We start from the raw sequence: 17,024 nt of genomic DNA, 5'->3' as shown, positions 1-17,024 counted from the left end.
TAGTGTGTACTGTATCTTTAGTCCTGGAGCCAAGCGTTTGATGAATGAGACAAAACAATCTGAGGCCTATCTATTTAAAAAGGCGATTTGCCCTTTTCTTTTTTTAAAAGGGGCGTTTATATCTCTGACTCGAAAGAACACATTCCATCAAGGAGCTGGAAAGCAGAAGTTCACCATGGTTCATGGGATAAGCTGAAAGTCATGAGGCTTATTTCTTAGGATACTTTACTTTATTCTGACCCATTTCATAATTGCTTAAACTGACATTTACCTCTACATCACTGTGACAGAGGTGAAATTACAGTACATTAACACATTGAAATGGAGTACCATACATTCAAATGTGCCCTATTTATGGGGCTAGCACAAAAAATGAGAGCATTTTTCAGGGGGGGATAAATAATAGTTCCCTTTTGTATTGTCTTATTGGCACATTGATCACACCTCTGTTGGGGAAATAATCATTCAATATGGCTATATGTTTACCTATATTAAAAATGCACAAACATAGGGATATACTAGTACCCCCTCAGTCTCCTTCCATCCTACAATGTCGACTGACCACCACATCAGGGTTGTGTTCAGGGGCACCAAAAGGAAGTAAACATCCTGAAGTTGGACAAAAATGAGTGGAGCGTTCAATTAAAAGGAAACGGTGCTGTTCGGAAACGACCAGTTGAATAATGGAGAGGGGGGTTCAGTTGTGGGTTCAAAATGCACCGCTGCCCTTAAAATACATTACCAATCAGAGCAAACCTCAAAGTCTTGTTTAAGAACGTTGAACGTTTTGGGGAAACGTGTCGTTCAGTACAAACCGTTACGCAACATAGCAAATGTTATATTGAACTGAAAGCACCCCTGGACTTGCCCTATAAGAAACTGTAGTTTTTTAAAGTTTTTCGTTCCAAAGCGTTTTGCTACGGTGTGCTGTGCACTAAAGAATATGACCCTTGTCACTCTTCCTCTGAGGACTCTCCTGAAACGGGAGTGGCTGGCCTGGTGCTTCTGCCCGGTCTTCTTTGGACCTCAGAAAGAGTCTGGACATGGAGACGCCTCAGAGACTTCATCTCTTCTACGACTGAGAGAGAGAAAGAAAGAGTGAGGAGATTAAGAAAGGAAGGCCATTTGCCATACATATACAGCCCAACAGTGCCACCTAGCAACTATAGACTAGAGCAACACTCATAATAATTATGTTCATGAATATTATTGGTTGGATAATAAATACAAATGTAGCCCATGCATCTTAAGCCATTTATAAACACTTGGCATTGCAGGTCAACACATTCATAATTGGATGTTTTGATTCTGTGTTGAAAATGTTCACTAAACCCCAGCACCATAGGCCTATTCTAGTCTTGACGATTTAATACTGGGTACAGAAATAGATACGTTTCCAGGAAGTTTTATTTAATTATGACTTACCTTTGTCGTAGTGCAGCTCATCCCGGTTGCCATAGACAGCGTAGGTTTCCAGAAAGTTAAGCAGAGCCCCAGAGACCAGGAAGCGCTCTGGGAGAGGAAGGCTTTTCAGGTAGCGCATGTCCAGGGCAAAGGGGTTGGAGGGAGATGGAACGGTGCACAGACACACCAGCTCACTCACTACATCCCATACCCGTATTCCTATAGGAAGAGCAACAGGGAAAAGGAGGATAGCTGATCAGCCAAGTATGTGATGCAGTGTTTCAGATGGATTATTGTTATGGTGGGGTGCAAACTAGAAAAACATAAATATAAACGTTCTAAACCTTGTGATCCCCAGTCCGTGATGGCCTTGAGTTTCATGGGCGTGTCCTTGACCATCGAATCTGTGCCTCCAATGTTGACCAGGCGCTCGTGATTGGACCTTATCCAGGCGTACGGGCGACCATACTTGGCATAGCCAGCCAATAGGAAAAGAGTGCAATTCACTTCCTGAAAAGATGAGCGAGGGTCAGAATAAAACTGATTTATTTACAACTCAACGTGAATGGAACGCAATGATGACTATACTCACAGGCACTGCTATCTCCCTCTCACTGGGGGAGGCTGGTAGGAGATGGGCCTCACTGCTGCCCCTGTGGAAAAAGATAGATAAATGATTCTGTGTGTGTGCATGTGGGCATGAATCTATGCAAGTTGTGTGTGTTTCATAATTGCATGTGTGTATTTGTGTGTGTACTTTAATAATCGCAAAACATAACCCCTCACTTGTGGGCATGGTGGTTGGGCCCATGTGATGAGTGCTGCTGCTTCCTTAGCATGCTTTGTGGCCCCTGAGGGCCTTGATGAGGCCCCTGGTGGTCCCCGGGCAGGGGGGAGCTGGCGTCACTAGCCAGGCTGTAAGTGCTACTGGTGCTGCTGGATGAGGAACTGCTACTGAAGGAGGATGCTGCCGACACCATGAACCCAGGGGAACGCCAACCCTGAGGGGGCAGACCAGGGTCTTGTTCAGTAGAGCACACAGTAGCAAAAGTTTTTGGAACAGGGAATGGAAACCAGTGTTCTAATTGGTCAAGTTAAAGTAGAATTTCACTCTCTTTTAAAACGTTTTCTCCCTACTGTCCTGGAATGAAAGATTAACAGTAATATAGACCAGGTATTCCCAAACTGGGGGTACGCCAAATAAAAATGTGATTCACATAAAAAAATAAAAATATTGTTAATAATAATAATTCTTCATAGTACATTTATATTTTCCAACTCAGCTATACATTTGGGTGAGTTTTTTTTTCTCACCTGAGTAGCCTCGTTTCACTGCCAAAAATAAATACATTAACCATCTATGCAATGTCAAATAATTAACATCCAATCACATTAACCGTTACTCTCTCGCAGAAAACCTTCACTCTTGCGCAGACATTTAGAAACAAAACATGACCATTTGAAAAATAAGCCACAGGAGTTTTTTGAGCAAGAATTAAGACAACTTTCGAGTAGTAAGACATGTATAAAAGCAACAGATACCATTAATAAGAAGGGGCTATAAGCATCTTATATGGTGAGCTACTGAGTGGCTAGGACAGGCAAGCCACATACTATTGTGGAGGACTTAATTCTTCCTGCTGCCGGGGATGTGGCTGAGACAATGCTGGGGGAAAAGGCCCAAAAAACGATACAGCCAATGCCTCCATCAAACAACACTGTTTCACAATGCATCAGTGACATGGCAGGAGATGTTTTGAAACAATTACTGCTTCGCATACAAGTCAATGAATTATATGCGTTACAGCTGGATGAGTCAACAGACGTGTTGGGCCTGGAACAGCCCCTGCTATATGTCCGTTACGTTTATGGGGGTTCAATTAAGGAAGAAATCCTCTTCTGCAAACCACTGGAAACCAGGAAAACATGATAGGATATTTTTAAAGCAATGGACAGCTTTGTGACATCAAACGGACTGCAGCATCCACCGAGAGGCTCTTGCTGCCAAGGGAATGCCTGACAGCTTGAAAGACATTTTGGACACTACAGTGAAAATGTAAGGCAAGGCCCCTGAACTCTCGTGTATTTTCTGAATTATGCAATGATATGGGCAGCGACCATTTAACGCTTTTACAACATGCAGAAATGCGCTGGGGCAAAGTATTGATACGTTTTTTTAAATTGAGAGATGAGCTTAACATTTTCTTTACTGACCATAATTTTCACTTGTCTGATCGCTTACATGATGACGAGTTTCTCACACGACTGGCTTATCTGGGTGATGTTTTTTCCTCACCTGAATGATTTGAATCTAGGATTACAGGGACTCTTTGCAACTATATTCAATGTGCGGGACAAAATTGAGGCTATGATTAAGAAGTTGGAGCTCTTTTCTGTCTGTATTAACAAGGACAACACACAGGCCTTTCCATCATTATATGATTTTTTTATGTGCAAATGAACTCAAGCTTACGGACAATGTAAAATGTGATATAGCGAAGCACCTGAGTGAACAGGGTGCGCAATTACGCTGGTACTTTCCTGAAACGGACGACACAATCAACTGGATTCGTTATCCTTTTCATGCCCTGCCTCTAGTCCACTTACCGATATGTGAACAAGAGAGGCTCATCGAAATTGCAAGAAAGCGGTTTTGTGAAAATTTTATTTAATCAGAATTCACTACTAGATTTCTGGATAGGGCTGCGCTCAGACTTTCTTGCCTTGGCAAATCGCGCTGTTAAGACACTGATGCCCTTTGCAACCACGTACGTATGTGAGAGTGGATACTCAGCCCTCACTAGCATGAAAACTAAATACAGGCAAAGACTGTGTGTGGAAAATAATTGAAGACTCTCCAATAAAGAGTTATGTGCATCCTTTCAAGCACACCCTTCTTATTAACCTGTTGTGAGTTATTCACCATTTTTGATGAACAAATAAGGTTCTATATGTAAGATGGCTAAATAAAAAGCAAATGTATTGATTATTATTATATTATTATTTGTGCCCTGATCCTATAAGAGCTCTTTGTCACTTCCCACGAGCCGGTTTGTGATAAAAACTCACACTCATTCTTATGTTTAATAAATGTATCGTATAGTGTGTGTGTGGCAGGCTTACAATGATGGCAACAAAACAACATATGAGATTGCGCAGACCCTGGTGCTAGAGGGGGTACACAGCTGGAGGTTGAATGTCTGAAGGGGTACGGGACTATATAAAGTTTGGGAACCACTCATATAGACTTAAAGGAATGGCTCATCATCGATTTCTGAATGTTTGAGAAAACAAGATAGGTGCAGTTAATTAGTGGAGTTAGTTCAACACTAACCAGGTCTTCATTGACTACTGTCAGGAGTAGCTCCTCTCTCCCCCTCAGCCAAGGTTGAAAGTACCGGAAACCCTACATGGAGAGACACAAGATTATCCTGATGATAATATATGTTTTCTGACCTTTAAAATGATTATTATTTAGGTGTTCTGTAACTATCATGTATCTGGTTCTAGAACTATAAGAACTAACCTGCAATGATCCCAATAAGGCCAGGTCTGTCAGAAAGTGCTGCAGTTTTTTCCTCTGTTCTCTCTCTCGCTTCTGCCACACACACACACACACTTTGTGAATTTCATATTTGAGCAAATGTTGTTTATCTGAAAGCAAGGACCTCAGTATGGTGCATGGAAAATAAGATACCCCTTATCTCCTAGCAACACCTCAGCATCCTTGACAAGTATCCCACTATATGGTGCACAAACAATACATCCATTGCTATTTAGATGCATGGTTATGAATGCAAAGGAAATATAAATCAAATAATATCAACAACTGCATTTTAAAACTACATCATTGATTATATTTCATCTATGGGTGATTGAAAACATAGGCTACAATAAACATTTAATTGTCAAATGATTCGTTTCCGAAACAGATTCCTTAGGCTGGTTACTTACACTGCCGCTGCTCATCTTGTTGTCTGTAAAAATCTAAACCCAGAACTGTGTATTTTAGCACGTTTGCACTGCGTTAATGTGCGCTGTCACACCTATACACAAAACGATTCAACGGCAAACGCATCATTCCTTCCCTCTTTTTCATTAATCTTAATTTAATGTATTCTGCATCAGAATCTTATGCGTCTTTCTGCGATACAATTATCTGCCAAATGCATTTTCTTTTAAAACAGAAATCTACATTATAGATATTATTTCGGAAGATCCCTTGTTCTTCGATCTCATCTCTCGGGTGTTGTCTCACACGCAAGGGATCATCTGTATCTTCCCGTGTTACAGAGAAACGTAGGATAAATGCGTGATCAGGCATAATATGTGGAACTGTTGGGTAGGCGTACATACATTTAAGCCTAAAGTGATTTCATAAATATGAGGGCCAATTAATGCATGGGGTTTGAATATTTCCTTGTAAATCCGTGTAAATTCTTCAATGTGCCTTGTTATTTGGTAGATCCTATGACAGCAAACAGATTTTTACCAATTAGGTGTGAACAGGTGTCAACAAAATAGTCAAAATGGCGCCAGTTATGAACAGCAAAACAATTGTAAGTTTGACTAATTGCACAAGAAAATAGAAAAAGATAAAGAAATAGAAATACAATTATTTTTCACTTCATCTTCACACTATACCAGCCATGACCATACATTGTTAAGTAAAAGTTTGGTCTCCCAAATACATGCTGGGGTGAGTTTTAAGACTGGATGGTAGTGACTGTGAAGCTACTAGTATTTGGTCACAGTAATAGAATAGTTATTCCATATAAATATATACATGTTTAATTGAATTAAACACTTTTCCCCAGCATACTATTACTCTGTGCTACACTCAACAGTACCCATACTTATGTACCAGTTGCTAAATTTGATTACATTTACAGTGCTGCTCTCACCCACCGGACTTAACGAGCTTATTAATGAACGACCGGACTGCTTCTCTTACTGAAAATGTCATATGATAGTGTCGACCCCTGTTGGCCATCTACAGCATAACCTTTCTTAGTGTCAGTAGAGGAGAATTCAGTCAAGTGTTTTGTCTTTAGATTTGTCAGAGAGATGGAGATCTGAACACTGTCGAAAATGTGGACAAATCCAAAACTGACGCTCTAATGCAAAAACAAAGATATTTTATTAGGACAACATCCAATAGAAGATTCACAATAAAAGTTCATCTTAGATGCACTTAAATTAAGCATGTATAGTACCAGTCAAAAGTTTGGATATCTACTCATTCAAGGGTTTTTCTTTATTTTTATTTTCTTACTATTCTACATTGTAGAATAATAGTGAAGACATCAAAACTATGAAATAACATGGAATCATGTAGTAACCAATGAAGTGTTCTACAAATCTAAATATATTTTAGATTCTTCAAAGAAGCCATTTTTGCCTTGATGATATCTTTGCACACTCTTGGCATTCTCTCAACCAGCTTCACCTGGAATGCTTTTCCAACAGCCTTGAAGGAGTTCCCACATATGATGAGCACTTGTTGGCTGCTTTTCCTTCCCTCTTCGGTCCAACTCATTCCAAACCTTCTCAATTGGGTTGAGGTCGGGTGATTGTGGAGGCCAGATCATCTGATGCATCTGATGCAGCACTCCATCACTCTCCTATGTCAAATAGCACTTACACAGTCTGAAGGTGTGTTTTGGGTCATTGTCCTGTTGAAAAACAAATGATAGTCCCACTAACCGCAAACCAGATGTGATGGCGTATCGCTGCAGAATGCTGTGGTAGCCATGCTGGTTAAGTGTGGTTTGAATTCTAAATAGTTCATAGACGGTGTCACAAGCAAAGCACCCCCACACATCACACCTTCTCTTCCATGCTTCACGGTGGGAACCACACATGCAGAGATCATCCGTTCAGCTACTCTGCGTCTTACAAAGACATTGCGGTTGGAACCAAAAATCTCAAACTTGGACTCATCAGACCAAAGGACAGATTTCCACCGATCTAATGTCCATTGCTCGTGTTTCTTGGGTCAAGAAAGTCTCTTATTATTATTCGTGTCCTTTAGTTGTGGTTTTGCAGCAATTTGACTATGAGGGCCTGATACACACAGCCTCCTCTGAACAGTTGATGTTGAGATGTGTCTGTTACTTGAACTCTGTGAAGCATTTATTTGGGCTGCAATTTCAGAGTCTGGTAACTAATGAACGTATCCTCTGCAACAGAGGTAACTCTGGGTCTTCCTTTCCTGTGGCGGTCCTCATGAGAGCCAGTTTCATCATAGCGCTAGATGGATTTTCCGACTGCACTTGAAAAAACATTCAAAGTTCTTGACATTTTCCGCATTGACTGACCTTCATGTCTTAAAGTAATGATGGAATGTATTTTCTCTTTGCTTATTTGAGCTGTTCTTGCCATAATATGGACTTGGTCTTTTACCAAATAGGGCTATCTTCTGTATACCACCCCTACCTTGTCACAACATAGCTGATTGGTTCAAATGCATGAAGAACGAAATAAATTCCACAAATTAACTTTTAACAAGGCACACCTGTTAATTGAAATATATTCCAGGTGACTACCTCATGAAGCTGGTTGAGAGAATGCCAAGAGTGTGCAAAGCTGTCATCAAGGCAAAGGGTGGCTACTTTGAAGAATCTAAAATATATTTTGATTTGTTTAACACTTTTTTGGTTAGTACATGATTCCATATATGTTATTTCATAGTTTTGATTACTTCACCATTATTCTACAATGTAGAACATAGTTCAAATAAAGAGAACCCCTTGAATGAGTAGGTGTGTCCAAACTTTTGACTGGTACTGTATATCTGACAGGATTGGAAAATAACCCTGTCAGACAGGAAACACATGATGAAACTGTACAGAATCTCATATTGTTATTCATTCACCATGTTGTTCTTATTGTGGTTGCATACGGTTCGACGGATGGAAACACCATAAACAAACAATCTGTGAAACACATGCCACTGTTGATCAGCCTCCTTGCTTTTATTACTGACTCATACCAAATACAACATGTTCTGTGTCAATGAGTTTATGGTTATGATTCCATCTGTCCTGTGTTAAAGGAACATTCCTTTAACACAGGAATGTGTCTGTGTCTGGCTCCCTCTGCCTAATGATCAGATTCGACTTTTTAAGGTGAAAGTGTAATGTTATTGGTTGAAAATAGTGATGGGTTCAGACATCATTCAATTAAATAACACGATTTTGTGTCCCCTTAGAGTAAGCTAGGTGCACTGTGAATATTGACGTTCACTTCCTGTAAACCTCTGATGTCATCAGACCACCATGGAGTCCACTTCCTGTCTGGTCAGCGACTAGGTTGACTTGATTGACCCATATTGGAATTTCCTTATTTTTTATTTTTTTATTATTCTTTTTTAGTAAAATATTTACCCCTTTTTCGTGGTGTCCAATTGTTGTAGTAGCTACTATCTTGTCTCATCGCTACAACTCCCGTACGGGGCTCGGGAGAGACGAAGGTTGAGACGAAGTCATGCGTCCTCCGATACACAACCCAACCTAGCCGCACTGCTTCTTAACACAGCGCGCATCCAACCCGGAAGCCAGGAGGAAACACCGTGCACCTGGCAACCTTGGTTAGCGCGCACTGCGCCCGGCCCGCCACAGGAGTCACTGGTGCGCGATGAGACAAGGACATCCCTACCAACCAAGCCTTCCCTAACCCGGACGACGCTAGGCCAATTGTGCGTCACCCCATGGACCTCCTGGTCGCGGCCGGTTACGACAGAGCCTGGGCGCGAACCCAGGGTTTCTGATGGCACAGCTGGCGCTGCAGTACAGCGCCCTTAACCACTGCACCACCCGGGAGGCTGGAATTTACTTATTTGTGGTAATAAAATCGCTTTGGATTGATAAAGTCCTTTTCTAATTGTTTTACACTAGGTTGGGGTGGAAAACTCACCTCATCCACTGATGTTGCACACAACAATGAATCCCACTAAATGTATTTATTTTGATACGTTTTTGTGTGTGTAATCGACTGTATTCAGCAGTCAATTACAGAAATTCGGCTTGGCCCTAAGACCCTCACAAGCTTCTACAGATGCACCGCACCATGCACCAATTGCCTGGTACAGCAATTGCAACTTCCGCAAATGCAGTCCAAGACATCTACAGCACCCGATGTCACAGGAAGATCATCAAGGACCTCACCATCTGAGCCATGGCCTGTTCACCCTGCAAACATCTAGAAGGCAGAGACAGTACACTTGTATCAAAGCTGGGATCAAGAGACTGAAAAACAGGCTATTAGACTGTTAAATAGTCACTACTAGCCCGGCCTCCGCCCAGTACCCTGCCCTGAAAGCTAGTCGCTGTTACTAGCCGGCTACCACGCGATACTCAACCATGCACCTTAGAGACTGCTGCCTTATGTACATAGTCATTGAACACTGGTCGCTTGAATAATGTTTACATACTGTTTTATCCACTTCATATGTACGTATATACTGTATTCTAGTCAAGGCTTATCCTGTATAACTACTGCTGTACACACCTTTTCTATTCATATAAATAATGTCTACACATACCATCATATACATATATATTTATATTCCGAACTCTGACATTGCTCGTTCTGATATTTCTTGATTTCTTTCTTTTTATTCTTTGGGTTTGAGTTTTTTGTATTGTTAGGTATTACTGCACAGCCTTTGACAGTGATGAGTGGAGGTCGTTTGCACAGCAGAGGTGTATTTAGAGGGCAAGTTGATTTCTTGATTTCTTTCTTTTTATTCTTTGGGTTTGAGTTTTTTGTATTGTTAGGTATTACTGCACTGTTGGAGCGCGGAACAAAAGCATTTTGCTGCACCTGCGATAACGTCTGCCAAATATATATATTTGACCAATTTTTTATTTGATTTTCATTTCACCTTTATTTAACCAGGTAGGCAAGTTGAGAACATTTACAATCGCGACCTGGCCAAGATAAAGCAAAGCAGTTCGACACATACAACAACACAGAGTTACACATGGAGTAAAACAAACATACAGTCAATAATACAGTAGAAAAATAAGTATATATACAATGTGAGCAAATGAGATGAGATAAGGGAGGTAAAGGCAAAAAAAGGCCATGGTGGCGAAGTAAATACAATATAGCAAGTAAAACACTGGAATGGTAGATTTGCAGTGGAAGACCTTAGAAAGACAGGGTAGGATAGATATAGGTCTTTGAAGAGGGGGATGGCCGCAGCTGCTTTCCAATCTATGGGAATCTCAGATGACACGAAAGAGAGGTTGAACAGGCTAGTAATAGGGGTTGCAACAATTTCGGCAGATCATTTTTTAGAAAGAAAGGGTCCAGATTGTCAAGCCCGGCTGATTTGTAGGGGTCCAGATTGTGTAGCTCTTTCAGAACATCAGCTGACTGGATTTGGGAGAAGGAAACATGGGAAAGGCTTGGGCGAATTGCTGTAGGGGGTGCAGTGCTGTTGACCGGGGTAGGGGTAGCCAGGTGGAAAGCATGGCCAGCCGTAGAAAAATGCTTATTGAAAATCTCAATTATAGTGGATTTATCGGTGGTGACAGAGTTTCCTATCCTCAGTGCAGTGGGCAGCTGAGGATAGGTGTGTTGTGTTGCAGGAAGCAAATTTCTGCTTGAAAAAGCTAGCCTTGGCTTTTCTAACTGCCTATGTATATTGGTTTCTAACTTCCCTGAGAAGTTGCATATCACGGGGGCTGTTCGATGCTAATAAAGAACGCCATAGGATGTTTTTGTGTTGGTTAAGGGCAGTCAGGTCTGGGGAGAACCAAGGGCTATATCTGTTCCTGGTTTTAAATTTCTTGAATGGGGAAGGCTTTTTTTAAAAAACCAGGCATCCTCTACTGACGGGATGAGGTCAATATCCTTCCAGGATACCCGGGCCAGCTCGGATACCCAGGCCAGTTAGAAAGGCCTGCTCGCTGAAGTGTTTCAGGGAGCCTTTGACAGTGATGAGTGGAGGTCGTTTGACCACTGACCCATTATGGATGCAGGCAATGAGGCAGTGATCACTGAGATCTTGGTTGAAAACAGCAGAGGTGTATTTAGAGGGCAAGTTGGTTAGGATGATATCTATGAGGGTGCCCGTGTTTACGGCTTTGGGGTGGTACCTGGTAGGTTCATTGAGAATTTGTGTGAGATTGAGGGCATCAAGCTTAGGTTGTAGGAAGGCTGGGGTGTTAAGCATGTCCCAGTTTAGGTCACCTAGCAGCACGAGCTCTGAAGATAGATGGGGGGCAATCAGTTCACATATGGTGTCCAGAGCACAGCTGGTGGCAGAGGGTGGTCTATAGCAGGCGGCAAAAGTGAGAGACTTGTTTTTAGAAAGGTGGATTTTTAATAGTAGAAGTTCAAATTGTTTGGGTACAGACCTGGATAGTAGGACAGAACTCTGCAGGCTATCTCTGCAGTAGATTGCAACACCGCCCCCTTTGGCCGTTCTATCTCGTCTGAATAGGTTGTAGTTAGGGATGGAGATTTCAGAGTTTTTGCTGGTCTTCCTAAGCCAGGATTCAGACACGACTAGGACATCTGGGTTGGCAGAGTGTGCTAAAGCAGTGAATAAAACAAACTTAGGGAGGAGGCTTCTAATGTTAACATGCATGAAACCAAGGCTATTACGGTTACAGAAGTCATCAAAAGAAAGCGCCTGGGGAATAGGAGTGGAGCTAGGCACTGCAGGGCCTGGATTAACATCTACATCACCAGAGGAACAGAGGAGGAGTAGGATAAGGGTACGGCTAAAAGCTATGAGAATTGGTCGTCTAGGACGTCTGGAACAGAGAGTAAAAAGAGCAGGTTTCTGGGGCCAATAAAATAGCTTCAAGGTATAATGTACAGACAAAGGTTTGGTAGGTTTGGTAGGAATACAGTGGGGGTAAACCTAGGTATTGAGTGATGATGAGAGAGATATTGTCTCCACAAACATTGAAACCAGGTGATGTCATCGCATGTGTGGGTGGTGGAACTGAAAGGATGGATAAGGTATAATGAGCAGGGCTAGAGGCTCTACAGTGAAATAAGCCAATAAACACTAACGAGAACAGCAATGGACAAGGCATATTGACATTAAGGAGAGGCATGCTTAGCCGAGTGATCATAAGGGTCCAGTGAGTAGTGAGGTTGGTTGGGGTCACGGCGATTCAGACAGCTAGCCGGGCCATGGGTAGCAAGCTATCAGAGGATGGAGGTCTGTTTTTAGCCACCTCGTGCGTTTCCGTCGGTAGATTAGTGGGGTTCCGTGTGGTAGAGGGGACCAATCCAATTGGCAAAATAGATATAGTTATAGTGACCCAAGAAAATTGCCCGATAGATAGCAGCCAACAATAAGCAGGCCGCAGATGGGCGTTCAGGTTACGTCACAACGTTGGCCAGTTGGATAACGTCGGTGGTCCAGTCGTGAAGAAATCAATAACACCTGATTTATTTAATAATATCTCTTTGTGTGCCTGGGGGACTCAGATTTCAGTCCAGGGTGGTGGCTGATGACCCGGCAGGTAGATGGGAGGGACGTAGCAGTACCCCACTGCTCTCCCCAGTGTCCCTAGGGTAGCCATGAGCTCATCTGTGAGGAGAACTACACAGAAGTGACTTACAGGACCATCAGACCACAATATCATATTTACCTTTATTTAACTAGGCAAGACAGTTAAGAACATATTCTTATTTTCAATGACAGCCTAGGAACAGTGTGTTAACTGCCTTGTTCATGGGCAGACAACATATTTTTACCTTATCAGATTGGAGATTTGATCTCACAACCTTTCAATTACAAGTCCAACGCTCTAACCACTAGGCTACCTGCCACCCCGAGAGCTTTACTGTCCATCTGAGCGTGGAACTTTGCCAAACGTCCATGTCAAACGTACGTGTTTCAAATCAGCAATGTTTTAATTTCACTTACACCGTCTGTCTCTCCTTTAATATGTCTCCAACGTGTCCATAAAGCGACCAGTTCCAGCTGTGTTAGAATCTGAGCAGTCAAAGGAGGACGTGGGAGATAGGAACATGATGTTCACAGACCAGGCCAACCGCAGGAGGAGTATAGACCCAGGCACATGACGGAGCCCAGTGCTCTGGTTTACCACATCTCTGATTCAGGCTCCAGGATCATCCTCCGCTGCCCCTACTCCTCATCCCTCTCCTACACCATCAAGGTCAGAGGTTACTTCTATGTAGGCAGGGGGTTTATGGTGCTCAGTTTGTGTGTGCTTTAATGTATACGGTTAGAGATGGAGTAACTCTGTTTTTTGCCTCTTGGCAGGATCTATGAACAAACAGGACAAATGGGTGGAGCTGGAAGTGGTCAATGCCACATTCCTGTACCCATATCAAGGGAAGGTCCTTGCCATTGATGACACAACGGCCTGCTCTATTAGTCAGTCCATGTTTTCTGTCTAAGTGCTAGTTTTGACTGGGGTCCTATTTGCCATTCCTTCTTTTGAAAATCTCCTTTATCCCTACGTCGCTTTCCTCCTCTCCTCCTCCATCTATCCCGCCCTCTCTCAACTCCACCAGATGAGGCGATAGTGGATGGGTCACACCTGCTCTGGCCTGTCCCCCGTGTCCTCTACCCCCTGGGCGGTTCAGGGACATGGGCATGATGATGGAGGTCAGCGTTCCGTTTGGAGCCGAGGGAACACACGTTAAGGTGCACACATGCGGGCGCACACACACACACACACACACACACACACACACACACACACACACACACTTTGTGAGTTTCATATTTTGTCAAATGTTGTTAATATGAAAGCAAGGAAAATGGTGATGTGGCGCCACCTATTGACTGTAGCTATGAAACTCACCTACAATACCTTCACTACACGTTTGAGGTGGCATCCAACTGTTGGATTGCATGTGATATGTGGGCTTTGGAAACTTGTCTTAACCAGCCTTAATGTGTATATTTTAATCTGTAATTAATTCAAGTGATTCCGAATCTCAATCTCATTAAAGCCCCACAGATCTTGGTACACTCTTTGTTGGATTAATTAAGAATTAATTTGTGAATCAGAGAGTATATAAGCATTTGTTGAGTATTTTGAGAGCTTAAACATACCATTAGGGAAAAGTGATTTGATAAATATATTTTAAAAGTAAATAATATTTCTTTACATCTAAGTCAATGCAGGGGATTCTTTCATTATGAAAACCTCCCCTTTCTCGCTCGCTACATCCCCTTGTAGAAACTGAGTATGCAGGGTGGAGGTGAGTGTGGTGAACATACAAACAGAGTGGAGGACAGCCTTATCCAGCTCTACACCTTTCCTGTCAGGGAGCTGCTGCGTAACACACACACACGTGTGGTATACTATTGAAAATTATGACCGAATTGACCTCATTCAAACACTGTTAAAACCGATCCTTGAACTCTTGACTTCCAGTGTGCTTACCAGGATGATGATAATGACTGACAGGTACGATCCTGCCCACCCAACCAAACTGCACCACCATATTTGACCTCAGCTGTGTCCCCAAAGAGATGAACAGCCCTATTCAACTTCTCCCTGGATTACTGTGTTACCACAGCAACCTGAGTGTGTGCTAGAAGGTTATTATAGTTGTGTGTTTTTATATTCGTTTTTATAGTCGTTCTAGTCGTTTTAAGATTTTTAAAAACTTTTCTTTTTTAGTTCAGTTAGTTCTCAGATCCGCTTTACTCGTTTTTATTTAGTTTAAGTATTTTAAAAACATATTTCGTTTTAAGATTTTTATTTGAAATTCAGTTTAGTTCCGTTAGTTTTCAAATCCACTTTGCTAGTTTTTATGTAGTTTACGTTTTATAAAACATTTATAATTCGTTTTTATATTATTCAGTTTCAGTTTTAGTGTTAGGTAAATCAAATCGAATCAAATTGATTTATCTAGCCCTTCTTACATCAGCTGATATCTCAAAGTGCTGTACAGAAACCCAACCTAAAACCCTAAACAGCAAGCAATGCAGGTGTAGAAGCACGGTGGCTAGGAAAAACTCCCTAGAAAGGACAAAACCTAGGACAAAACCTAGAGAGGAACCAGGCTATGAGGGGTGGTCAGTCCTCTTCTGGCTGTGCCGGGTGGAGATTATAACAGAACATGGCCAAGATGTTAAAATGTTCATAAATGACCAGCATGGTCAAATAATAATAATCACAGTAGTTGTTGAGGGTGCAACAAGTCAGCACCCCAGGAGTAAATGTCAGTTGGCTTTTCATAGGAGATCATTAAGAGTATCTCTACCGCTCCTGCTGTCTCTAGAGAGTTGAAAACAGCAGGTCTGGGACAGGTAGCACATCCGGTGAACAGGTCAGGGTTCCAAAGCCGCAGGCAGAACAGTTGAGACTGGAGCAGCAGCACGGCCAGGAGGACTGGGGACAGCAAGGAGTCATCATGCCAGGTAGTCCTGAGGCATGGTCCTAGGGCTCAGGTCCTCCGAGAGAGAGAAAGAAAGAGAAAGAGAGAATTAGAGAGAGCATACTTAAATTCACACAGGACACCAGATAAGACAGGAGAAGTACTCCAGATATAACAAACTGACCCCAGCCCCCCGACACATAAACTACTGCAGCATAAATACTGGAGGCTGAGACAGGAGGGGTCAGGAGACACTGTGGCCCCATCTGATGATACCCCCGGACAGGGCCAAACAGGAAGGATATAACCCCACCCACTTCGCCAAAGCACAGCCCCCACACCACTAGAGGGATATCTTCAACCACCAACTTACCATCCTGAGACAAGGCTGAGTATAACCCACAAAGATCTCCGCCACGGCACAACCCAAGGGGGGGGGGGGGGGGGCAACCCAGACAGGAAGATCACGTCAGTGACTCAACCCACTATAGTGACGCACCCCTCCTAGGGACGGCATGAAAGAGCACCAGTAAGCCAGTGACTCAGCCACTGTAATAGGGTTAGAGGCCGCAGTGGAGAGATTGGGGAACCGGCCAGGCAGAGACTACAAGGGCGGTTCGTTGCTCCAGAGCCTTTCCGTTCACCTTCACACTCCTGGGCCAGACTACACTCAATCATATGACCCACTGAAGAAATGAGTCTTCAGTAAAGACTTAAAGGTTGAGACCGAGTCTGCGTCTCTCACATGGGTAGGCAGACCATTCCATAAAAATTGAGCTCTGTAGGAGAAAGCCCTGCCTCCAGCTGTTTGCTTATAAATTCTAGGGACAATTAGGAGGCCTGCGTCTTGTGACCGTAGCGTACGTGTAGGAATGTACGGCAGGACCAAATCGGAAAGATAGGTAGGAGCAAGCCCATGTACAGAAAGAAGCCTATGCATAGGAGGCTAGGAGACAGGTTTTGTGTTTTTTGGGATGTCACTTCTTTCCACTGTGGGGCGCTAATGTATAAGGTGATGGGACAGGTCAAAGGTTAGGTTTAAAGGTAGACTCAGTGAGATGGGTCAATTATCGATGGGTCAATTTCAGCAACAACCAGGAGCATTGAAGTGCGAGGTTAAACATGATACTCAAATTTTCCCTATACCCATCAAGAGGTTGCTACAACCTAGCCTATGAATGAATGTTTACAACGTAAGTGCACACAGGTTGAGAGACAAATTTGAGGCGACAGACAGTGACACTTGGACTGACAGTGACATTCAATACCAGCTTGCACACTCT

General features: G+C 42.8%; 1 protein-coding gene across 1 annotated transcript; it reads right to left on the bottom strand.

Moving 5' to 3' along the window:
* Positions 1-224: 224 nt before the first annotated feature.
* si:dkey-19b23.7 (uncharacterized) lies at positions 225-5,647 on the bottom strand. Its single transcript, XM_029667249.2, has 8 exons — positions 5,359-5,647; positions 4,931-5,002; positions 4,739-4,810; positions 2,191-2,405; positions 1,997-2,057; positions 1,749-1,914; positions 1,426-1,623; positions 225-1,078 (listed from the first exon to the last, which is right to left on the bottom strand). The coding sequence occupies exons 1-8, from the start codon at positions 5,371-5,373 to the stop codon at positions 954-956; spliced, it is 924 nt and encodes a 307-aa protein (XP_029523109.1). The 5' UTR covers positions 5,374-5,647; the 3' UTR covers positions 225-953.
* Between the last annotated feature and the right edge of the window lie 11,377 nt (positions 5,648-17,024).

This window comes from Oncorhynchus nerka, linkage group LG8, assembly GCF_034236695.1.
Source record: "Oncorhynchus nerka isolate Pitt River linkage group LG8, Oner_Uvic_2.0, whole genome shotgun sequence".
Taxonomy (NCBI): Eukaryota; Metazoa; Chordata; class Actinopteri; order Salmoniformes; family Salmonidae; genus Oncorhynchus; species Oncorhynchus nerka.
Note: the sequence above shows the minus strand (reverse complement) of the source record. Positions and strands in the feature narration are given on the sequence as shown.